Source organism: Salmo salar, chromosome ssa12 (assembly GCF_905237065.1).
Source record: "Salmo salar chromosome ssa12, Ssal_v3.1, whole genome shotgun sequence".
NCBI lineage: Eukaryota > Metazoa > Chordata > Actinopteri > Salmoniformes > Salmonidae > Salmo > Salmo salar.
In genome coordinates, this window is record NC_059453.1 from 18168541 (window position 1) to 18194461 (window position 25921).

At 41.9% G+C, this 25921-nt stretch overlaps 1 protein-coding gene across 2 annotated transcripts; it reads left to right on the plus strand.

The window, feature by feature from the left end:
- The first annotated feature begins 945 nt into the window (after positions 1-945).
- On the plus strand, positions 946-17312 carry LOC123725439 (sialoadhesin). Of its 2 annotated transcripts, none has more exons than XM_045690944.1 (11): positions 946-980; positions 8837-8914; positions 9155-9502; positions 13128-13331; positions 13509-13847; positions 13930-14178; positions 14455-14718; positions 15036-15126; positions 15280-15319; positions 15449-15529; positions 15633-17312. In XM_045690944.1, the coding sequence occupies exons 2-11, from the start codon at positions 8860-8862 to the stop codon at positions 15699-15701; spliced, it is 1740 nt and encodes a 579-aa protein (XP_045546900.1). In that variant the 5' UTR covers positions 946-980; positions 8837-8859; the 3' UTR covers positions 15702-17312. The 2 variants fall into 2 exon arrangements, with proteins under 2 accessions (XP_045546900.1, XP_045546899.1); XM_045690943.1 differs by lacking the exon at positions 946-980 and adding an exon at positions 5854-5960.
- The last annotated feature ends 8609 nt before the right edge of the window (positions 17313-25921 follow it).

Sequence of the window (25921 nt, forward strand, 5' to 3'; positions counted from 1 at the left end):
TCTCGTAAAAAAGCGATAATATTCCGACCGGGAATCTCCTTTTCGGTAAACAGAGGAAAAAACACAAAGACGGGGGCGGCCAGTGCACGCGCCTAAGCCCACAGTCCCTTGATCGGCCACTTGAGAAAGGCGATAATGTGTTTCAGCCTGGGGCTGGAATGACGACATTCAGGTTTTTCCCGGGCACTGAGAGCCTATGGAAGACGTAGGAAGTGTCACGTTAGAGCAGAGATCCTTTAATGGATAGAGATGGCAAAGAAGTTCAAGAAATGGTCAGACAGGGTACTTCCTGTACAGAATCTTCTCACGTTTTGGCCTGCCAAATGAGTTCTGTTAAACTCACAGACACCATTCAAACAGTTTTAGAAACTTTGGAGTGTTTTCTATCCAAAGCTAATAATTATATGCATATTCTAGTTTCTGGGCAGGACTAATAATCAGATTAAATCGGGTACGTTTTTTATCCAGCCGTGAAAATACTGCCCCCTAGCCATAACAGGTTAATGCAAAATAGATTTGGGGTTTAAAATTCAATTAAGCTGCTTTATTTTAGGGGATTAGTGAAGGCAGGTAATTTTGTACCCTTAGGACAAGGGGAGTATACAGAATGTTAAGACTACACAAGGGTTAATTTGTGATGGAACCTTCAGTAGCACATTGATGCAGCTGATGAAGAGTGATGGGAATGGGTCACATTTTGTCTCTTGTAAAACATGTAGGCCCACTCCTCAAATAAAGAAATGCAACTACAGTATGCTGACTTTAGACCATTTTCTATTTAGATACAGTAACATCCCTTATGTGACATGCTGTTGCTGCATGTTAATGCCCTGACTAGGCTACTTTTAAAATGTGTCAACCACAGAACTCACACAGGCTACGCCTGCTTCTACTAATACTTACAGTAGACTACTTCTTGTTTCCAACCATTACCAAGAAGTTGACCTACTGTTCAAGACCTCTCCCCTTCACTTCACTCTGTAAGTACACTTGAAGATATCTTGAAATATTGTTTTTGGTAATTTGTTTTTAGTCATACATCAAGTATTTCAGGGTAATGTATCGTTTAACTTTTTGTTTTAATTTGACCTGTGTTTTGCCTGTTACTTCAGGGTTCATATTCATGAACAACCTCAGTAGGAGAGGTGATCTAGGATCCATAAAATTATGATCTAAAAAGCAAATCTGATCCTGGAACAGCACTCCTACTCTAAGACACTTCCTGAATATGGCCCTGGCCTCTGTTGATGCGTTTAGTTTAGTTTATTCATGTGCATTTATTTTTTGGTTTGTTTGTTTAGGAGTAGTATTAACATGAGACAGTGATGGTGGGTTGTGTTTAGGAGTAGTATTAACATGAGACACAGTGATGGTGGGTTGTGTTTAGGAGTAGTGTTAACATGAGACAGTGATGGTGGGTTGTGTTTAGGAGTAGTATTAACATGACACAGTGATGGTGGGTTGTGTTTAGGAGTAGTATTAACATGAGACACAGTGATGGTGGGTTGTGTTTAGGAGTAGTATTAACATGACACAGTGATGGTGGGTTGTGTTTAGGATATATTAACATAGACACATATTGGTTGTGTTTAGATTATTAACACAGTGATGGTGGGTTGTGTTTAGGATATATAACATGAGACACAGTGATGGTGGGTTGTGTTTTGTTGGTTTAGATGCACACACTCAGTGTCAATTCCCTGTTCTACTTTCCTGTCTGTCCTCTGACAGGCCTCCTGAATTATATCTGAAATCTGTATATCATCATTAGACTATACAGAATATGGTTCTCTGTAGCTCAGTTGGTAGAACGTGGCACATGCAACGTTATGCGTTTTATTCCCAGGACCACCCATATGTAAAATATATGCACATGGCTGTAAGTCAATACAGCAGACTATGGTGATGTTCATTGATGCCTCTGCTAGATATAGCTACTACCAGTACTGTGCAACAGAGGAGGCTGGTGAGCGGATAAATAGGAGGATGGACTCATTGTATTGGCTGGAACGAAGGAACACCCTCCATTTCATTTTGTTCCCATTACTGCACAAATGAATGAGGACCTCATATGAGGACTAGAGAGTGCAGTAATGTTGAGATGCCAGTAGGGAGAGCTCTAGTCTAGAACACTAGAACCTTCAGTACCAGGAGTAATGGGAATGGGTCATATCTTGCCTCTTTTAAAAATATATTTTCTGACATGTTGTTCATGCATGTTCATTTTTTTATTTCACCTTTATTTAACCAGGTAGGCAAGTTGAGAACAAGTTCTCATTTACAATTGCGACCTGGCCAAGATAAAGCAAGCAGTTTCACACATACAACACCAGAGTTACACATGGAGTAACACAAACATACAGTCAATAATATAGTAGGAAAATACATCTATATACAAAGTGAGCAAATGAGGTGAGATAAGGGCAAAAAAGGCCATGGTGGCGAAGTAAATACAATATAGCAAGTAAAACACTGGAATGGTAGATTTGCAGTGGAAGAAAGTACAAAGTAGAAATAGAAATAATGGGGTGCAAAAGAGCAAAATAAATAAATAAATAAATACAGTAGGGGAAGAGGTAGTTGTTTGGGCTAAATTATAGATGGGCTATGTACAGGTGCAGTGATTTGTGAGCTGATCTGACAGCTGGTGCTTAAAGCTAGTGAGGGAGATAAGTGTTTCCAGTTTCAGAGATTTTTGTAGTTCGTTCCAGTCATTGGCAGCAGAGAACTAGAAGGAGAGGCGGCCGAAGGAGGAATTGGCTTTGGGGGTGACCAGAGAGATATCCCTGCTGGAGCGCGTGCTACAGGTGGGTGCTGCTATGGTGACCAGCGAGCTGAGATAAGGGGGACTTTACCTTGCAGGGTCTTGTAGATGACCTGGAGCCAATGGGTTTGGCGACGAGTATGAAGCGAGGGCCAGCCAACGAGAGCGTACAGGTCGCAGTGGTGGGTAGTATATGGGGCTTTGGTGACAAAACGGATGGCACAGTGAGAGACTGCATCTAATTTATTGAGTAGGGCATTAGAGATTATTTTGTAAATGAGATCGCCGAAGTCTTACATTTCTTAAAACCCTGACTAGACTACTTTTAGATGTATCAACCACAGAACTCACACTTACAGTAGGCTACTTCTTGTTTCTCTGCACTACCAGTAAGTGTTGTTGGTTTAGATGAACTGACTCAGCATCACCTTCCTGTCATCCATAGACCTCTACAGCCTGAACCATATCAGAGTTATTTATATGGACATTATACTTCATTACCACTTTACATTCACAGAATAGTATTTGGACAACAGGCTACATTAGACTATATATGGACAACAGGCTACATTAGACTACAGTGCATTCGGAAGGTATTCAGACCGCTTGACTTTTTCCACATTTTATTAAGTTACAGCCTTATTCCAAAATTGATTATATTATTTGTTTTCCTCGTCAATCTACACTCAATACCCCATATTGACAAAGCAAAAACTGGTTTTTAGAAATGTATTAAAAAACAGAAATACCTTATTTAACATAAGTATTAAGACCCTTTGCTATGAGACTCGAAATTTAGCTCAGGTGCATCCTCTTTCCATTGATCATGCTTGAGATGTTTTTACAACTTAATTGGAGTCCACCTGTGGTAAATTCAATTGATTGGACATGATTTAGAAAGGCAAGTTTGGAACCACCAAGTTTCTTCCTAGAGCTGGCCGCCCGGCCAAACTGAGCAATCAGGGGAGAAGGGCCTTGGTCAGGTAGGTGACCAAGAACCCGATGTTCACTCTGACAGAGCTTCAGAGTTCCTCTGTGGAGATTGGAGAACCTTTCAGAAGGACATCCATCTCTGCAGTCCACCAATCAGGCTTTCATGGTAGAGTGGCCAGACAGAAGTCACTCCTCCATGAAAGGCACATGACAGCCCACTTGTAGTTTGCCAAAAGGCACCTAAAGGACTCTCAGACTATGAGGATCACAATTCTCTGGTCTGATGAAACCAAGTCTGAAGGAAACCTGGCATCATCTCTACGGTGAAGCATCGTTGTGGCAGCATCATGTGGCAGGTAGCCTAGTGGTTTGTTTTCAGTGGCTACCTGCTGGGGCGGCAGGTAGCCTAGTGGTTAGAGCGCTAGGCCAGTAACCGAAAGGTTGCTAGATTGAATCCCCGAGCTGTCAAGGCTGCCAAGGTAAAAATCTGTCGTTTTGCTCCTGAACAAGGCAGTTAACCCACTGTTCTTAAGTTGTCATTGTATATAAAAATTTGTTCTTAACTCACGTGCCTAGTTAAATAAAGGTAAAATAAAACATTTGCAGAGAAGAATGTGAGAAACTGCCCAAATACAGGTATGCCAAGCTTGTAGTGTCATACCCAAGAAGACTCAAGGCTGTAATTGCTGCCAAAGGTGCTTCAACAAAGTACTGAGTAAAGGGTCTGAATATTTATGTAAAAGTGATATTTCAGTTTGTTATTATAGGGTATTGTGTGCAGATTGATGAGGGAAAAAAACTATTTAATCCATTTTAGAATAAGGCAAAATGTGGAAAAAGTCAAGGGGTCTGAATACTTTCCAAATGCACTGTGTATATGGACAACAGGCTACATTAGACTATATATGGACAACAGGCTACATTAGACTATATATGGACAACAGGCTACATTAGACTATATATGGACAACAGGCTACATTAGACTATATATGGACAACAGGCTACATTAGACTATATATGGACAACAGGCTACATTAGACTATATATGGATAACAGGCTACATTAGACTATATATGGACAACAGGCTACATTAGACTATATATGGATAACAGGCTACATTAGACTATATATGGATAACAGGCTACATTAGACTATATATGGACAACAGGCTACATTAGACTATATATGGACAACAGGCTACATTAGACTATATATTGACAACAGGCTACATTAGACTATATATGGATAACAGGCTACATTAGACTATATATAGATAACAGGCTACATTAGACTATATATGGATAACAGGCTACATTAGACTATATATGGATAACAGGCTACATTAGACTATATATGGATAACAGGCTACATTAGACTATATATGGATAACAGGCTACATTAGACTATACAATATGAACAGCAGCATTCAATACTGCTAGCTAAGGCTACTGCTGCAATTTACACAAGGGTCAACAATGTAACAGAATATGACAGTGCCATGTTGTACAGTGTTTTTTTGCTTAAATGTGAATGTGTCAAGTAGTAGACAGTGTTCTGTTTCACTATTCAGATTTATTGTCAGTTTGTTATGTTTTATTAGCCCATCATTACTTAGAACATTTTTTTAGGAGATTGTAGTAATGTTGAGATGCCAGTAGGGAGATCTCTAGTCTAGAACACTGGAACCTTCAGTACTACTTTGATTCATCTGATGAGGAGTGATGGTCATGGGTTTTAAATGGAATGGGTTCTAATTGAATGACATCATGGAACTTTGACCTGTATATACAGAACTCAGAAGGGCAAGGCAGCACATTCTAAGAAATGGTTAACATTCTAAATAGTAAAGAGGGCTTACCGTTGTGTCAGAAATCACCTAGAAACCACACCAAGCCCTCTGTAGTCGACACATTGTTTAAATGATTCTCTGTGTAGTCAAAATATCACATTGAAAAAATGACACATTTAGCTTATTTAAAAAATGTAGTCCCACTCCTCAAATGAAGAAAGGCAACTAGATATGCAGTCTGTTGCACAATTTCTATTGAAATGCAGTAACATCCCTTTTCTGACATGCTGGTTTGGTTATCATGCGTGTTAATGACTTAAAGAGGAAGGAGAGGACAGTTAAATGTGTGTCAACCACAGAATTCACACTGACTCACTGTACAAGACCTCTCCCCTTCACTCTAAGTACTCTTGACAATATCTTGAAATATAGTTTTGGGTTATTGGATTTTAGTCATTAGTCATATTCTTGAGGGTAATGTATCATTTTACTTATTGTTATGTTTTGAGCTGTGTTTTGGTTGTTACACCAGGGCAAGTATTCATAAAGTGTCTCAGTGTCGGAGTGCTGATCTACACAGGGATGAGATGATTAACTAGGGTAAAAAAGACATGCAAACAAACATTGTAACACTGCACGTGGGCCTGTGTGTGTGTCTGCGTGTGACACAGTGGGTTTATCTGAGAGCTCTTCAAGACCAGACTGATAGGGAGTAGAGTTGACATCTATACTGTGTAGGATGTGTGTTTTAACTTTTCTACATCCATAACAATCATCTCTCTAGACTTTGATACAGACTCCATTGGCCTAATGGATCTTCACTACAGATGCAGGGTAGCTACACTACATGACCAAAAGTATGTGGACAACTGCTCATCAAACAACTAATTAAAAAATCATGGGCATTAATATGGAGTTGGTCCCTGCTATAACAGCCTACACTATTTTGGGAAGGCTTTCCACTAGATGTTCAAACATTGCTGCTTGGACTTGCTTCCATTCAGCCACAAGAGAATTAGTGAGGTTGGGCACTGATGTTTGGGGAATTGGGTTGGCTTGCAGTCGGCGTTCCAATTCATCACAAAGGTGTTCAATGTGGTTGAGGTCAGGGCTCTGTCAGTTCTTCCTCCTCGACAAACCATTTCTGTATGGACCTCGCTTTATCCACGGGGGCATTGCCGTGCTGTAACAGGAAAGTGCCTTCCCCAAAACTGTTGCCACAAACTTGGAAGCAGATAATTGTCTAGAATGTCATTGTATACTGTATCGTTAAGATTTCCTATCACTGGAACTAAGGGGCCTGGCCCGAACCATGAAAAACAGCCCCAGACCATTATTCCTCCTCCACCAAACTTTAGAGTTGACACTTTTTGGGGGGGCTGGTAGTGTTCTCCTGTCATCCACCAAACCCAGAATCGTCCGTCGAACTGCCAGATGGTGAATCGTGATTCATCACTCCAGAGAACACGTTTCCACTGCTCCAGAGTCCAATGGCGACGAGTTTTACACCACTCCAGCTGACGGTTGGCATTGCGCATGGTGATCTTAGGCTTGTGTCCGGCTGATCCGCCATGTTAACCCTGTTCTAGCAGGGCAGAAATGTCTCAAACTGGAAAGGTGTCATCCTTTGAAGGTGCCACATTGAAAGTCACTGAAGTCTTCAGTAAGGCCATTCTACTGACAATGTTTGTCTATGGAGATGGCATGGCTGTGTGCTTGATGTTATACACCAGTCAGCAACGGCAGTGGATTAAACAGCTGAATCCACTCATTTGAGGAGGTGTCCACATTATTTTCTATATATAGTTTCCCCACAGGAACATTAAACCAACAACAATTTGACAAACTGGGGACATTGTTGGTCCCCACAAGGTCAAATACTATTTTTAGGGAGTTTAGGGTTAAGGTTAGAATCAGTGTTAGGTTTAAGAGCGTTTCTATTTATGCTGGTATCAACCCTTGTGTTGCATGGGCCTAATTCAACTTTCCGCCCTGTTTCTATATTGTACATCCAACCCTTCTGGAGACGGCGGGAGAACACGAAAGGCCCAAGTTCAACAGGAGGAAGACAATTATTGATAAAGTGCTGAGGATAAGAAGTTAGAATTAGGTTTAGGAGTTAGGGAAAATAGGATTTGAAAGGGACTGAATTGTATGTCCCCACAAGGTGGAATGCGCAAGACTGTGTGGGACGTTTTAACTACTCTTTGTCCGTTTACTATAAAATAGTAAACGGACAATAAATGTTGTTAGTCCCCATTCGATCAAATGCTATTTCTAGGGGGTTTAGGGTTAAGATTTGAATTCATGTTAAATAAGGTTTAGGAGCTAGGGTTAGTAGGTTTTGGGGTTAATGTAATGGAAAATAGGATTGTGAACAGGACTGAATTTTGTGTCCCCACAAGGATAGTTGTACAAGACTGTGTGCATGTGTATGAGCCACTTGCTGTTTAGCCTCACAGCTTGGGGACAGGAGCTATCATTGAACCTGGTGGTCAGTCTTTAGGCTGCTGTACAGCTTGACAGACCATAGATGGTTGAGCATTTATCTACCTATATTTAGGGTTCTGAGATAGAACAGCTTCAGAACAAGCAATGTAGAAATATGTATTTACAGCACATCTGTAGATGTTGATCCATAGTGCAATAGAGTATTCACACACACAACCATATACAGAGGTAGGATCTTACATTATCTTGCATCAACAGGAAAAGTGAATTCTGTGGATTATAATTAATGTGGTGGTTGACACTTTTCATTAGGTAAAATCAAGTCTGACATTTTATATTACAAACATTAGCGTCACGTTGTATAAATGACAGGAGACGGGTGCAGGAATACGTAATAGGAGGTTTTAAGACGCGTACTACAAGTGCACAATACACGAAAGCCGAAACAACAAAGCACAGGTACTCACAAGACCAACGGACATGGGAACAACAACTGACCAAGACAATAGTGAACAGAGGGCAGATTTATAAAATTACTAATCAGGGGAAATGGAAACCAGGTGTGCGTAATTAGACAGTTCAGTGACGCCTAGAAAGCCGGTGATGTAGACTTAAAGAACTGGTGCACGGAATAAACAGCTGTACTGGATGGATCTTTGACAGTTGGAGGCCTTTTTAAATCTTGAATACACTGCAAGTTTGCATTTCCAGGAAGCAGGAACATTTTCTAGAGTGATCAAATTAAGATCCTACATCTGTAGCACAAAATAGCGCAACACAATATGAGCCTGGTTCATTTTCAGTAATGAGGCCCTGTACCCCATTTACAGTTTCTCCTTCAATGTATCAGGTGGAGTTATTCACCAGCTATAGAGTGAGTTGTTGTTTATGTTTCTAAGACTGCAGGGTGGGAGATGCAACAATGGCCTTGAGAACAGCAGGAAGTGTGTTGGTGGTCTTTCTCTGGTCTGTAGCAGGTATGGTCTCATTCTTATCTTTTAGTTGTTCTTTTTAATAATCTACAAACATTTCTAAAAGGTTAATACTCATAATATTATTCTGGTGTGTTCTGTTAGGCATCTCCACTTAAATAGTTTTCTGTGGTTTCCATTCACACTCAACTATAGCAACAAAGTGGAGACAAACCCTACTGTTAGTGTGAACCAATAGATCTTGTCCTAATTCTGATACCATTGTGTTGTGTGACTGTGTTTCAGTGGTACTGGGTCAGTATGGCTGGAGTGTGACTTACACCACTCAGAGTATCTGTGCCTTGAAGGGGTCAACAGTGGATCTGTCCTGCTCTTACACATATCCCAGAGGTCATAAAGTCACAACAACCTTCTGGTTCACTAAAATTGATGCTTTGGAAAATGATGTAAATCTGAGAGATGACCCAGACTACAAAGGTCATGTGACGTACCGTAGCGATAAGAATAAAGACTGCACCCTGAAAATCACAGACCTGAGATTGAGTTACTCAGCTGAGTACACTTTCAGATTCATAACAGATCAGGAAGGAGGGAAATATTCTGGCTATCCTGGAGTCACTCTGTCTGTTACAGGTACAGTGATATTATATATAGTGTTGATCTGTTTAATCACTCTGTCTGTTACAGGTTCAGTGATATTATATATAGTGTTGATCTGTTTAATCACACTGTCTGTTACAGGTACAGTGATATTATATATAGTGTTGATCTGTTTAATCACTCTGTCTGTTACAGGTACAGTGATATTATATATAGTGTTGATCTCTTTAATTGGTTCAGGATAATTGTCTTGATTTGTATTTAAATAATATAAATATGAAAGTATGGTTTTTTTGGAAGAAGCTAGCTAGCTAACGAAGAACAACAAAGAATATCTAGTTAACAGAAGAAAAGAAAAAGAAAATCAGGACAGAAGAAAAAGGATATCAAAGTGAAACAGTTCTCTAAAGACACAAGAGACAATAATACAAGAAACAACACTTCTGTAGCTTGTCAACTATGTGTCTGTCTATCCCTGTTCTCTCCTCTCTGCACAGGCCATACAAACGCTTCACACCGCGTGGCCGCTGCCACTCTAACCTGGTGGTCCCAGCGCGCACGACCCACGTGGAGTTCCAGGTCTCCGGCAGCCTCTGGAACTGCCGGTCTACAGCCAACAAGGCTGAGTTCATCTCAGCCTATGCTACCCTCCAGTCCCTAGACTTCCTGGCACTGACGGAAACATGGATTACCACAGATAACACTGCTACTCCTACTGCTCTCTCTTCGTCTGCCCACGTGTTCTCGCATACCCCTAGAGCATCGAGCCAGCGGGGTGGTGGCACTGGAATCCTCATCTCTCCCAAGTGGACATTCTCTCTTTCTCCCCTGACCCATCTGTCTATCTCCTCATTTGAATTCCATGCTGTCACAGTTACCAGCCCTTTCAAGCTTAACATCCTTATCATTTATCGCCCTCCAGGTTCCCTTGGAGAGTTCATCAATGAGCTTGACGCCTTGATAAGTTCCTTTCCTGAGGATGGCTCACCTCTCACAGTTCTGGGTGACTTTAACCTCCCCACGTCTACCTTTGACTCATTCCTCTCTGCCTCCTTCTTTCCACTCCTCTCCTCTTTTGACCTCACCCTCTCACCTTCCCCCCCTACTCACAAGGCAGGCAATACGCTTGACCTCATCTTTACTAGATGCTGTTCTTCCACTAATCTTATTGCAACTCCCCTCCAAATCTCCGACCACTACCTTGTATCCTTTTCCCTCTTGCTCTCATCCAACACTTCTCACTCTGCCCCTACTCGGATGGTATTGCGCCGTCCCAACCTTCGCTCTCTCTCTCCCGCTACTCTCTCCTCTTCCATCCTATCATCTCTTCCCTCTGCTCAAACCTTCTCCAACCTATCTCCTGATTCTGCCTCCTCAACCCTCCTCTCCTCCCCTTTCTGCATCCTTTGATTTTCTCTGTCCCTTATCCTCCAGGCCGGCTCGGTCCTCCCCTCCTGCTCCGTGGCTCGACGACTCACTACGAGCTCACAGAACAGGGCTCCGGGCAGCCGAGCGGAAATGGAGGAAAACTCGCCTCCCTGCGGACCTGGCATCCTTTCACTCCCTCCTCTCTACATTCTCCTCTTCTGTCTCTGCTGCTAAAGCCACTTTCTACCACTCTAAATTCCAAGCATCTGCCTCTAACCCTAGGGAAGCTCTTTGCTACCTTCTCCTCCCTGCTGAATCCTCCTCCCCCCCCCCCCCTCCTCCCTCTCTGCGGATGACTTCGTCAACCATTTTGAAAAGAAGGTTGACGATATCCGATCCTCGTTTGCTAAGTCAAACGACACCGCTGGTCCTGCTCACACTGCCCTACCCTGTGCTTTGACCTCTTTCTCCCCTCTCTCTCCAGATGAAATCTCGCGTCTTGTGACGGCCGGCCACCCAACAACCTGCCCACTTGACCCTATCCCCTCCTCTCTTCTCCAGACCATTTCCGGAGACCTTCTCCCCTTCCTCACCTCGCTCATCAACTCATCCTTGACCGCTGGCTACGTCCCTTCCGTCTTCAAGAGAGCGAGAGTTGCACCCCTTCTGAAAAAACCTACACTCGATCCCTCCGATGTCAACAACTACAGACCAGTATCCCTTCTTTCTTTTCTCTCCAAAACTCTTGAACGTGCCGTCCTTGGCCAGCTCTCCTGCTATCTCTCTCAGAATGACCTTCTTGATCCTAATCAGTCAGGTTTCAAGACTGGGCATTCAACTGAGACTGCTCTTCTCTGTGTCACGGAGGCTCTCCACACTGCTAAAGTTAACTCTCTCTCCTCTGCTCTCATCCTTCTAGACCTATCTGCTGCCTTTGATACTGTGAACCATCAGATCCTCCTTTCCACCCTCTCCGAGTTGGGCATCTCCGGCGCGGCCCACGCTTGGATTGCGTCCTACCTGACAGGTCGCTCCTACCAGGTGGCGTGGCGAGAATCTGTCTCCGCACCATGCGCTCTCACCACTGGTGTCCCCCAGGGCTCTGTTCTAGGCCCTCTACTATTCTCGCTATACACCAAGTCACTTGGCTCTGTCATATCCTCACATGGTCTCTCCTATCATTGCTATGCAGACGACACACAATTAATCTTCTCCTTTCCCCCTTCTGATAACCAGGCGGCGAATCGCATCTCTGCATGTCTGTCAGACATATCAGTGTGGATGACGGATCACCAGCTCAAGCTGAACCTCGGCAAGATGGAGCTGCTCTTCCTCCCGGGGAAGGACTGCCCGTTCCATGATCTCGCCATCACGGTTGACAACTCCCTTGTGTCCTCCTCCCAGAGTGCTAAGAACCTTGGCGTGATCCTGGACAACACCCTGTCATTCTCCACTAACATCAAGGCGGTGACCCGATCCTGTAGGTTCATGCTCTACAACATTCGCAGAGTACGACCCTGCCTCACACAGGAAGCGACGCAGGTCCTAATCCAGGCACTTGTCATCTCCCGTCTGGATTACTGAAACTCGCTGTTGGCTGGGCTCCCTGCCTGTGCCATTAAACCCCTACAACTCATCCAGAACGCCGCAGCCCGTCTGGTGTTCAACCTTCCCAAGTTCTCTCACGTCACCCCGCTCCTCCGCTCTCTCCACTGGCTTCCAGTTGAAGCTCGCATCCGCTACAAGACCATGGTGATTGCCTACGGAGCTGTGAAGGGAACGGCACCTCCATACCTTCAGGCTCTGATCAGGCCCTACACCCAAACAAGGGCACTGCGTTCATCCACCTCTGGCCTGCTGGCCCCCCTACCTCTGAGGAAGCACAGTTCCCGCTCAGCCCAGTCAAAACTGTTCGCTGCTCTGGCACCCCAATGGTGGAACAAGCTCCCTCACGATGCCAGGACAGCGGAGTCAATCACCACCTTCCGGAGACACCTGAAACCCCACCTCTTTAAGGAATACCTAGGATAGGATAAAGTAATCCTTCTAACCCCCCCCTTAAAAGATTTAGATGCACTATTGTAAAGTGGTTGTTCCACTGGATATCATAAGGTGAATGCACCAATTTGTAAGTCGCTCTGGATAAGAGCGTCTGCTAAATGACTTAAATGTAAATGTAATGTAAATGTAAAATAGGAATGTCTGAATTGATGATTTGAGAACGTCCGCTCCTGCCTCATTTCAACTAGATAACAGGTCATTGAGGGTTTAATGTTGTTATCTACTCCAGACCTGCAGGTGAAGGTGACCACTACATGGTGGTCAACGACACTGACCTGTAGCACCACCTGTACTCTGACTGGTAACTCCACCTACATCTGGTACAGGAACAGTAAGATTGTACAAGCGGCCTCCTCCCCCTCGTACTCAGTCTACTTCAAAACTGAAGACAGTTTCTACTGTGCTGTAAAAGGCATCAATTCTCCTGCAGTGTGTGAGTGTGACTAATACACTATTTAAAGTCTGTCAAAATCATCCGATACATCATTGTTCAGTATTGATGTTTAGTGAAACAGACATCAAATAGGGCTACTATTTCATTTAGATTAATGGTTGTTGATTTTACAGTTCTAAATACGTACACTGTTTGAAAAATGTACTTGTGTTTCAGCTGTTAGGGCTCAGAGTTATTTCCATGTGACTTACACCCATCAGAGGATCTGTACCTTGAAGGGGTCATCAGTGAACATATCCTGCTTTTATACATATCCCAGTGGTCATACAGTCTCTGAAACAAACTGGTATATAAAAGGAAAACTTCATGAGGCCCCTCAAATCCTGAGCCTGGGTTATGGAGGTCGTGTGGAGTACCTTGGAAATATGCAGAGTGACTCCACCCTGAGAATCACAGACCTGAGAGAGGAGGATTCAGCTGAGTATAAGATTAGATTCAGAACAGATCAGACAAACTGGGAGCCCACCTTCCCTGGAACAACTCTGACTGTCACAGGTAACACTACATGACACATCTTATCAATACTGAAAACGATTACTTAGTGATATACTCAGTGTTTTAATCCTCTTTCATTTAGGTCTTCAAGTGAAGGTGACTCCTGCCACTGTGACAGAGGGACAGACGGTGATACTGACCTGTAGCACCACCTGTACTCTGACTGACAACCCCAACCCCACCTACATCTGGTACAAGAATGGACATGTAACCACCCAATCTAACAGTCTGTTCCTTAAGCCAGTCAGCAGTGAGGATGCAGGCAGATACTCCTGTGCTGTAGAAGGCCATGAGGATCTCTACTCTCCTGAAGAGACTCTCACTGTCACATGTGAGTATGTGTGATACACCTCCAGTTGTATTCTTTTAGTAACATCTTATCTATTCTTTCTATCTATTATTTCAATCTATGTCCAAGTTCCATGATTGTACTCATCTCACTACTGTAGGGAACTACAAGTACTTCACAAACACTGTATTGTTACATTAATGTGTAAGTTACACATATTTATATTAATATTTATTTTATTTTAATAATAAGTAAGTTATATGATGCACCTCATGTAAAGCTCTATGTATGAACAATGTGTTACATATTGTCCACCAGATGGCCCAAAGAACACCTCAGTGTCAGTCAGTCCCTCTGGTGAAATAGTGGAGGGCAGTTCAGTGACTCTGACCTGCAGCAGTGATGCCAACCCACCTGTGGACAAATACACCTGGTACAAGAAGAATGTAGCCTCACCAAAAGCATCAGGACAGAGTTACAGCATCACTAACATCATCTCTGAGGACAGAGGAGAATATTACTGTGAGGCCCAGAATGGAAGAGGATCTATGAACTCTACAGCTCTGATGATCATTGTAGCAGGTATAGTTACATCTTCAATACTTCAATACAAAACTACATGGTTCAATCTAATGTTAATACTTTGAATTTGGCTTATTTTACTTTGGTTTATAATTAAACACTGAGTATACAAAACACTAAGAACACCTGTTCTTTCCATGACATAGACAGGCTGACCAGGTGAATCCAGGTGAAGCTTTGATCCCATATTGATGTCACTTGTTAAATCCTCTTCAATCAGTGTGGATGAAGGGGAGGAGACAGGTTTTACCAAATTATATTTGTTTTTAGTTTATTATATCATGCCATGTACTCATATCATCCATATTTTATTATAGAGAAACAGACCTCAGTTCTGACTGCAGCTGTAGGAATCACAGTGGTTGTTCTGGTTCTCATCCTCTGTCTCCCTTGCTTCATGTGGTTCAGGTGACATACATTTTTTTTCACCTTAGCACCCTGATTTGTTATGAATGCATTAATATATTCATTCATTCATTAATGTGCAAAACTTGATTTGTAACATGTCAACTTCCACTGGAGGTCAGTAGAGAGCAGAACTCACTCTTTCCCTCATTACAGGAGATCCATAGGAGGAAGTGATGTCACAGCAGACACACAGGTGATGATATCAGCTATGCCTCCACCTCCACACCTGGTGACATGAATTTACTATGTCACAACAGTCTCTCTCATACTATTTTCACTGTTACCGTGACAACGCTCTCTCTCTCGCTTTCTCCCTGCACAGAGTGTCCATCCTGACCCTAACAGTGACACGTACACAGCTCTGAACATGAAGACCAGGTCACCAGAGTATGACACCCTGGCAGTAAGTGTGTGTGTTTGTGTGTGTGTTTGTGTTTGTGTGTGTGTTTGTATCCATAAAAATGTTATAGAGTTGTGTGTAATGTGTTCATTGTGTTTTCTTTCAGAATGTGAGGGACTCCTCTAGTGACACAGTCCCACAGATAGATGCTGAGCCCTCAGATTATGAGAACTAAAGAGAACCACCACAGAACCTGGACTGAAGAGATCCACCACAGAACCTGGACTGAAGAGAACCACCACAGAACCTGGATGAAGAGCTTCAGCACCAAACCAAAGCTAGGATTTACACCTCTATTCTCCTGCTATCATATTGCTATCATATCTAAACGGCTTTCCAGATAATGAGCTCTAACGTTTTAGAAAATGATGTCATTATTTTATTTTCTTGTTAAGGAAAGGGAAACGGGGATACCTAGTCAATTTTACAACTGAAGGCATTCAACTTAAATGTGTCTTCCGCATTTAACCCAACACCTCTGAATCAGAGCGATGCGGGGGGCTGGCATAATCGACATCCTCATCTTCGGTGCCTGGTGAATAGTGGGTTAACTGCCTTGCTCAGGGGCAGAACGATAGATTTATGTAATTATGCTTATTGGTGACATGTCAAGAAGTTTTTCCTAAGCTTTAACTTCTGAGTAAATGCTGGAGTTGAATTCTCTTTCCTTGTAATGATAATTATGTATATCGATGATAAATAAGATAGATTATGCTTCTGCTCTTTTTCTATGAGATTTGACCATTTGTAGATTTTCTGTAACACAAAAAGCCCACTTTTCTGTTTACTCTCAGTAGATTAATATTATGTTTCTGCTCTTTTTCTATGGGATTTGCCTTTTCCAGATTTTTATAACAAAAATAGGTCTACATTTCTCAGTGACTAATGTGGATAATATTGATAACAGCTTTTTATTACTTCTAGCTCTTGGACCAGGTTTCTCCTAATTATTTACTTTGTATTATTGCACTTTTTATATTCATTATTATTTTATATTAGGTAATAGCATATTGTTCAGAATCATGATATCACTTATTTTATTATCAAATTATTAATTATTACCTATTTTAGATACATTAAATATGTTTACCTTTGCAGTTTTTACAATTTGGTTTAGTGTCAATACAGTATAAGCGCCATGTTGTAAATAAGCTCAAAGTTCAAGCTAAGAAATACATAGATTATTTGATCAACTATTAATACATTGATTCATAACTTTTTCCACTCTGCTGTTGTTTCTTGTATTTCTGCCTATTGGACACATGATGTCACCATTGAACAGATCAACACCCAGCACTGTTCCTCACAAACTACATGCACGCACACACACTAGTGGTGCACCAGTCAGCTGTTTGTTAACCCGCAACCGCCCGTAACTGCTAATAACCCATCTGCAACCTCACGACTATGTGATAAAGTGAAAATCTGAGGCCCTCACTAACCTGCAAATATAGAAAATTCGCTACAGGCTACAGTCAAAGACTGTGAAGGATTTTTTGACAAGGGGGGCAGGATTTATTTTTTGCCTGATTTAGACATGTTTCTGATTATCATTTCAGACATTTTGGTGGGCAATTTGTTCGTCAACTTGTCCATAATTTCTAGATGCGTGCAGCCGCGACACATCATTCATGGCAGGTGTGGCAGAGCGCCATCTGTTTTGAGCCCCACCTGTTTAGCTTTTTTTAGTTGCTTTTTTAATGTTATTTTGGTATTAATACATGACACATATCGGTTTGCAAACAATGTAAAAAAATAAATAAAGCATTGAGTTAATAAAGTCACATACCAACATGGTCTCTTTTATCCTTTCTTGAGTAAAGTAGCTCCAAAATGCAGGTGTTTCAGCCTAGCTCAGTGCTTTCTGTGGTGGTGGGGCAGCCAGCGGAAAATACAGAGCGTAGGGGTTGGTAATGTTCTCTAGTTGCGCCGTGATTGGCTCAGTGTTCTGTCACTCATGGGGACACTACGTCACTGCAAAATCTACGGAGAGAGCTCAAAAATTCAAGCCCCTTGGGTGCTGCCATAGAGTTACATTAGAAGTGCCCATCCAAGGTTCAAGGTCATAGGCCACAGACAAAATTACGTCAAATCACATTATATCTAGCGTATCTCTGATTGGACTGTTCATGTCAACATCATACTTTTAAAATCTTAGCTAGCAAGCTAGACAAGCAGTCATCATCATGCATCAAATCGGCAATCTACTGGCAAATCCTTCTCAAACCTTGTCATATGATGAGAAATTAGAGATACAACGTATCGGTGCTCATCGGCCATTGGACATAAACATTACACAACAAGCTGGAAATCGCAAATTCAACAATGAGTGCTAAGGTGCCACTTCAGCCCCGGGTTTGATCCCAGGCTGTGTTACAGCGCGGCTGTGACAGGGAGACCCATGAGGCGGCATTGTGCCCAGGGTCGTCCGGCTTGGGGGAGGGTTTTGCAGGCCGGGATGTCCTTGTCTCATCATGCTCTAGCAACTCCTTGTCGCGGGCCTGGCGCCTGCAAGCTGACTTCGTTTGTCATTTCGACAGTGTTTCCTCCAAAACATTGGTGCCTGCTGTTTGTCCTCCTGTCCAGGGGGTGGAGCTGGAGAGCACCAGGCTGGTGATCAGGTACCCAGACTGCTGGATGCAGAGAACCCCTCCCTCTTCTCAGTGGACCAACCCTATAGGCCTCAACACCTCCTCAGCCTCCCAGTACGCCTCCACAGGGTAAGTACATCAGTCAAAACATCAGCTATCATTTATAAACATATACAAGCATTTGTAACGGGTTAATTATGAGTTATTCTAAAGTGTTACCAATCAACTCATATCAACTTTTGAAATGTACAATGGACAAACAAATAGAGCACAGGCATGCAGGTGCTTGTGTTTTCATACTGTTTGTGTGTCTCTCTTTCCCAGAGCCCGATCAATGGTGACGAGTGTTTCTTCTAGGGGTTATTATTTTTTAGACAAGAGGAAAGAGTGTCTCCTATATGGAATTTATTATTATTCATGTATTATTTACAATGACGGCATACACTGGCCAAACCCAGACGACGCTGGGCCAATTGTGTGCCACCCTATGGGACTCCCAATCACAGCCAGTTGTGATACAACCTGGATTCAAACCAGGGTGTCTGTATTGATGCTTTGAGGTCTGAGATGCAGTGCCTTGGACCGCTGCGTCACTCGGGAGCCCGGGAGCCCAAGGATCATTTAGCTCTTTGATTAACAAAGTTAAAAGAAACCTCGAAGTATTAAAAAATAGATTGAAAAAAAATGTTTGAAAATAAAAATATTTTGGGCCTTGTTATTAGCCAACCAGTGGTCACCAACCAGTCGATTGCATTCGACTTGTCGATCTCCAAGGCATTTTTTTACATTTCCGTTAAAAAAACAACGATAAAGCCATGTGTTCCTATTTTTTGTATTAGTCTTGGGCTGTTGGTGGTAGGTGCAGCCAATTCAACTGCCCTGCACACCGAGTAGGCAGACTGTTGCCATTTCATGTTTCTGAAGGTACAAACTCTGCCTTCCCGGTGGGCCTGGAGAGGAAATCAAGTGCACTATAAGCTTACCTGCTGGCCAATCAGATTGTTCAGATGACCAAGTCCGCAATGACGTAGCAGGCACCAAAGAAAGCTACGGTAAAATGTATACTGTGAGATTTCAAAATGTTTAAAACCATGATTAGAGAGAGATTGTCAACGAATACAGCAAAGAGCTGCTGTTTTTACAAGTGACTTCATGTTTAAGTTCTTACTCAGCACTGTCAACACTTTGTACTCAACATTTTTATAAGCAATAAAATGCACTTTCTTCCTATTTCCACTCAGAGGTACAACAAGCAGAATGAGTAGGAAAGTGTCTCTATAGGCTTGCGTTGTTATTATTAGCGGCTTGGGTATTTTTTAATATTGAGGAATATTTCACTTTCTCTGTTCATAGGAGTAACAACATGAATTTGTGCATGAGGCAGAAGTAATACGGTGCGACTCGAGGTTCACCATCAGCTGGAAGACGTTGTCCCTTTATGGTCAGTGTCAGTGGAGGAAAGGGAGAGCGGAGGGACTCAAATGGCAGGCCAAAACCTGAGAAGATTCCATGCAGGATGTGGCCTGTCTGACAAGCTGTGTTTCATCTTGGCTCTTTTTATTGAAGACTGAGGATCTTTGCTCTAACGTGACACTTCCTACGGCTCCCATAGGCTCTCAGAGCCCAGGAAAAAGCTGAACGATATCGAGGCAGCCTCTGGCTGAAACACATTATCGCTTTTGGCAAGTGGCCGATCAGAGTACTATGGGCTTAGGCGCGTGCCCGAGTCGACCGAATTTTTTATTTTCTTTTTCTGTTTACCTAAACGCAGATTCCCGGTCGGAATATTATCGCTTTTTTATGAGAAAAATGGCATAAAAATTTATTTTAAACAGCGGTTGACATGCTTCGAAGTACGGTAATGGAATATTTAAAAAAAAATTGTCACGAATTGCGCCATGCTCGTCACCCTTATTTACCCTTTCGGATAGTGTCTTGAACGCACGAACAAAACGCCGCTGTTTGGATATAACTATGGATTATTTTGAACCAAACCAACATTTGTTATTGAAGTAGAAGACCTGGGAGTGCATTCTGACGAAGACAGCAAAGGTAATAACATTTTTCTTATAGTAAATGTGACTTTGCTGAGTGCTAAACTTGCTGGGTGTCTAAATAGCTAGCCCTGTGATGCTGGGCTATCTACTGAGAATATTGCAAAATGTGCTTTCACCGAAAAGCTATTTTAAAATCGGACATATCGAGTGCATAGAGGAGTTCTGTATCTATAATTCTTAAAATAATTGTTATGCTTTTTGTGAACGTTTATCGTGAGTAATTTAGTAAATTCACCGGCAGTGTTCGGTGGGAATGCTAGTCACATGCTAGTCACATGCTAATGTAAAAAGCTGGTTTTTGATATAAATATGAACTTGATTGAACAAAACATGCATGTATTGTATAACATAATGTCCTAGGGTTGTCATCTGATGAAGATCATCAAAGGTTAGTGCTGCATTTAGCTGTGGTTTGGGTTTATGTGACATTATATGCTAGCTTGAAAAATGGGTGTCTGAATATTTCTGGCTGGGTACTCTGCTGACATAATCTAATGTTTTGCTTTCGTTGTAAAGCCTTTTTGAAATCACTAACCTTTGATGATCTTCATCATGTAATTCAGAGTAAAAGACAATCAGAAACAGAATCATTAAAAAGAATGATGACATTATGGTAATACAAATTCAGGGGAGCAGATGTTGCACCCGAAAATATCTTTTGATAGATATATTTATATGGAAATCACATTTTACGTCTTTTAAAAATGTAGGCCCACTCCTCAAATAAAGAAATGCAACTACGGTATGCTGTCTTTTGTTCATTTTCTATTTAGATACAATAACATCGCTTTAGTGACATGTTGTTCACACATGTTAAAATCCTGACTAGGCTACTTTTAAAATGTGTCACCCACAGAACTCACACTTCGGCTACGCCTGCTTCTACTAATACTTACAGTAGACTACTTCTTGTTTCCACGCAGTGACAGTAAGTTGACTCACTGTACAAGACCTTCCCCTTCACTTCACTCTGTAAGTACTCTTGACAATATCTTGAAATATTGTTTATGTCATATGTTTTTCTTGTAATATATCATATATTTCAGGGTAAGACGTACTGTATCTTTTACTTTTTGTAATGTTTTGAGCTGGTGGTTTGGTTGTTACATCAGGGTCAGTATTCATAAGTGTATCAGAATATGAGTGCTGATCTAGGATCAGGTTCACCTCATCCAAATAATTATGATCTAAAAGGCTAAACTGATCCTAGAACAGCACTACTACTCTGATACACTTTCTGAATACCGGCCCTGGACTATGTTGATGTGTTTAGTTTAGTTCAGTTTATTCATGTGCATGTTTTTTTGTGTGTGTATATGTGGGTTGTGTTTAGGAGTAGTTTTAACATGAGGCACAGTGATGGTGGGTTGTGTTTAGGAGTAGTATTAACATGAGACATAGTGATGGTGGGTTGTGTTTAGGAGTAGTATTAATATGAGACACAGTGATGTTGGGTTGTGTTTAGGAGTAGTATTAACATGAGACACAGTGACGGTGGGTTGTGTTTAGGAGTAGTATTAACATGAGACACAGTGATGGTGGGTTGTGTTTAGGAGTGGTATTAACATGAGACATAGTGATGATGGGTTGTGTTTTGGAGTAGTATTAACATGAGAGAGTGATGGTGGGTTGTGTTTAGGAGTAGTATTAACATGAACAACAGTGATGGTGGGTTGTGTTTTGGAGTAGTATTAACATGAGAGAGTGATGGTGGGTTGTGTTTAGGAGTAGTATTAACATGAGAGAGTGATGGTGGGTTGTGTTTAGGAGTAGTATTAACATGAGACAGTGATGGTGGGTTGTGTTTAGGAGTAGTATTAACATGAGACAGTGATGGGGGGTTGTGTTTAGGAGTAGTATTAACATGAGACACAGTGATGGTGGGTTGTGTTTAGGAGTAGTATTAACATGAGACAGTGATGGGGGGTTGTGTTTAGGAGTAGTATTAACATGAGACACAGTGATGGTGGGTTGTGTTTAGGAGTAGTATTAACATGAGACAGTGATGGTGGGTTGTGTTTAGGAGTAGTATTAACATGAGAGAGTGATGGTGGGTTGTGTTTAGGAGTAGTATTAACATGAACAACAGTGATGGTGGGTTGTGTTTAGGAGTAGTACTAACATGAGACACATTGTGAAACATTAGACTATGCGAGTATGGTCCTCTGTAACTTAGTTGGTAGAGCACGGCACCTTCAACAACACTGGAACCTTCAGTAGCAGCTGATGAGGAGTGATGGGATTTAGTCACATTTTGCCTCTAAAAAATGTATGGCCTACTCCTCAAAGGCAACTATTTTCTGACATGTTGTTCATGCATGTTAATGTCTTAACGCCTTGACTGGGCTACTTCTAAAATGTGTCAACCACAGAATTCACACTTACAGTAGGCTACTTCTTGTTTCTATGTACTGCCAGCATCATCTTCCTGTCACCCATAGACCTCTACAGCCTGAACCATATCAGAGTTCTTTAAATGGACATTATACTGTATGTACTTCATTAGCACTTTATATTCACAGAATTGTATATGAACAACATGCTACATTGGACTATATGTGACCCATTTCAGGAAACTAGACCTGTGGCGCGGGTCACTACTTCACAGGAGAGCCATTTGAAGGTAAATGTTTTTTATCAAAATGAGTTTTTTGGTAGAAATGCCTTCTCGAACATGTGAACTTTCATGTGCCTTAATAACAAACTTGTATGCCAACTGTAAATACGAATAAAATGGTTAAATTACTAGCCTAGTTGGTTTAGCCACAGAAAATGCCAGCAACCTTCCCACTAGCCATGATTGGCTGAGATAATGAGTGGGCTGGACATGCCGAGAGATGAGTTTTGATTGGTCTGCCATAGAGCCCTCTTCTGTCTATTTGAGCTGGTCAGTATGTGTAGGTAATCCTGTCTAACGTGGTAATCCTGTCTAGAACATCCTGACCGGTTGCATCACCGCCTGGTATGGCAACTGCTCAGCATTTTACCGTAAGGGGCTACATAGGGTAGTGCGTACGGCCCAGTTCATCACTGGGACCAAGCTTCCTGCAATCCAGGACCTATATAATAGGTGGTGTCAGAGGAAAGCCCATAAAATTGTCAGAGACTCCAGTCACCCAAGTCATAGACTGTTTTCTTTGCTACCGCAAGGTAAGCGGATTAAATCTTCAAACTAAGGGCAACCATGGCATCTGACAGGAGACATGTCCATCCATGAATGATGTAGTAAGATAATCTAGCTCGCTACAATTTCAGATGTTACATTTTTTATTTTGACAGGAAGGGGTTTCATTTCAAGTTAGTGTACTGTTAGCTAGCTAGCTAACATTAGCTGGTTGGCTCGCTAGCTAACGTTACGTGAACGATTTTATTATCTGTATCTCAGAGCTATTTGCTTGGCTAGCTATAGCCTAATCTCCTGAGTGGTGCAGGGGTCTAAGGCACTGCATCTCAGTGCTAGAGGCATCACTACAGACCCTGGTTCGATCCCAGGCTGTATCACAACAGGTTATGATCGGGGGCCCCATAGGTCGGCGCACAATTGGTCTGGGGAGGGTTTGGAAGGGGTAGGTCGTCATTGTAAAATAAGAATTTGTTCTTAACTGACTTGCCTAATTAAATGAAGATTAAATAAAATAATATTAGCTAGCTAACATTGAACCTGGCTCGCTAGCTAACTTTAGGTGTATGATCTTATTATTTGTATCTCAGAGACATTTGCTTGGCCAGCTATAGCCGAATGTTAGCTAGCTAACATTGGACCTGGTTGGTTAGCTACCTGAAGATTCATGCAGGGTAGTAAAGTCATGAGTTGGGATTATGGTTCATTGGTTACCTAGCTAGCTAGCTACATATCTTAACCTCTCTAGGGTCGGCGGGACGAAATCGTCCCATCTACTCAACAGCCAGTTGAATCCTGTGGCACGTTATTCAAATACCTTAGAAATGCTATTACTTCAATTTCTCAAACATATGACTATTTTACACCATTTTAAAGACAAGACTCTCGTTAATCTAACCACACTGTCCGATTTCAAAAAGGCTTTACAACGAAAACAAAACATTAGATTATGTCAGCAGAGTACCCAGCCAGAAATAATCAGACACCCATTTTTCAAGCTAGCATATAATGTCACATAAACCCAAACCACAGCTAAATGCAGCACTAACCTTTGATGATCTTCATCAGATGACACACCTAGGACATTATGTTATACAATACATGCATGTTTTGTTCAATTAAGTTCATATTTATATCAAAAAACAGCTTTTTACATTAGCATGTCACATTCAGAACTAGCATACTCACGATAAACGTTCACAAAAAACATAACAATTATTTTAAGAATTATAGATACAGAACTCCTATATGCACTCGCTATGTCCGATTTTAAAATAGCTTTTCGGTGAAAGCACATTTTGCAATATTCTAAGTAGATAGCCCGGCATCACAGGGCTAGCTATTTAGACATCCACCAAGTTTAGCCCTCACCAAAGTCAGATTTACTATAAGAAAAATGTTATTACCTTTGCTGTTCTTCGTCAGAATGCACTCCCAGGACTTCTACTTCAATAACAAATGTTGGTTTGGTTCAAAATAATCCATAGTTATGTTCAAATATCCTCTGTTTTGTTCGTGCGTTCAAGACACTATCCGAATGGTAAAGAAGGGTGACGCGCACAACGCATTTCGTGACAAAAAAATTCTAAATATTTCATTACCGTACCTCGAAGCATGTCAACCGCTGTTTAAAATACATTTTTATGCCATTTTTCTCGTAAAAAAGCGATAATATTCCGACCGGGAAAGCGTGTTTAGGTTCAAAGGGAGAGAAAATAAAAACATGGGGTCAACTCGTGCACGCGCCTCAGTCCCATTGTCCTCTGATAGAGCACTTACCAAAAGCGCTAATGTTTTTCAGCCAGTGGCTGGAATTACATCATTCAGCTTTTTCCCGCCTTCTGAGAGCCTATGGGAGCCGTAGGAAGTGTCACGTTACAGCAAAGATCCTCAGTTTTCATTAAAGAGAGCCAAGAAGAACAAGAACTTGTCAGACAGGTCACTTCCTGTAAGGAATCTTCTCCGGTTTTTGCCTGCCATATGAGTTCTGTTATACTCACAGACACCATTCAAACAGTTTTAGAAACTTTAGGGTGTTTTCTATCCAAAGCCAATAATTATATGCATATTCTAGTTTCTGGGCAGTAGTAATAACCAGATTAAATCGGGTACGTTTTTATCCGGCCGTGCAAATACTGCCCCCTACCCCCAACAGGTTAACAAAAGACTCCACTATGCAATTTGGGTGCGTTCGTAAATTCAGTCTGGCCATCTGATCCGATTTTAGAGGCCTCTCGTCTAAGTGTGCCAGAGTGCAGAATAACTGAAGAATTTACAAACGCTCAATGTCCGTTGAATATTGCCGTTGTCAGTAATCATCGGCAAAAAATTATAATTCAGTTGTTGCCAGCAGCACAGTTACAATCACCAACGCTCTGGATAGCATGAAAACAGTCTAACCAGCACTGCTTGGGCGAGTACAATGGACAGAGTGGGGTGTTCTCTCATTTGTGTCTGGAAGTAGCTAGCAAGCTAGCCAATGTTAGCTAGTTAGCTTGGGTGCTTGACTGCTGTTGTTAGTACAGAACGCTCAGCTCAACCCAGAGATGGGTGGGGCTAAAGCTTACAGTGAGGGAAAAAAGTATTTGATCCCCTGCTGATTTTGTACGCTTGCCCACTGACAAAG

Bases quoted from the DNA above. Each gene is read 5' to 3' on its own strand.
- LOC123725439 (XM_045690944.1), top strand. From the start codon at position 8,860: ATGGCCTTGAGAACAGCAGGAAGTGTGTTGGTGGTCTTTCTCTGGTCT. The intron at 8,915-9,154 runs GTATGGTCTCAT...ACTGTGTTTCAG, and splicing joins CTTTCTCTGGTCTGTAGCAG to TGGTACTGGGTCAGTATGGC. The intron at 14,719-15,035 runs GTATAGTTACAT...ATTTTATTATAG, and splicing joins TCTGATGATCATTGTAGCAG to AGAAACAGACCTCAGTTCTG.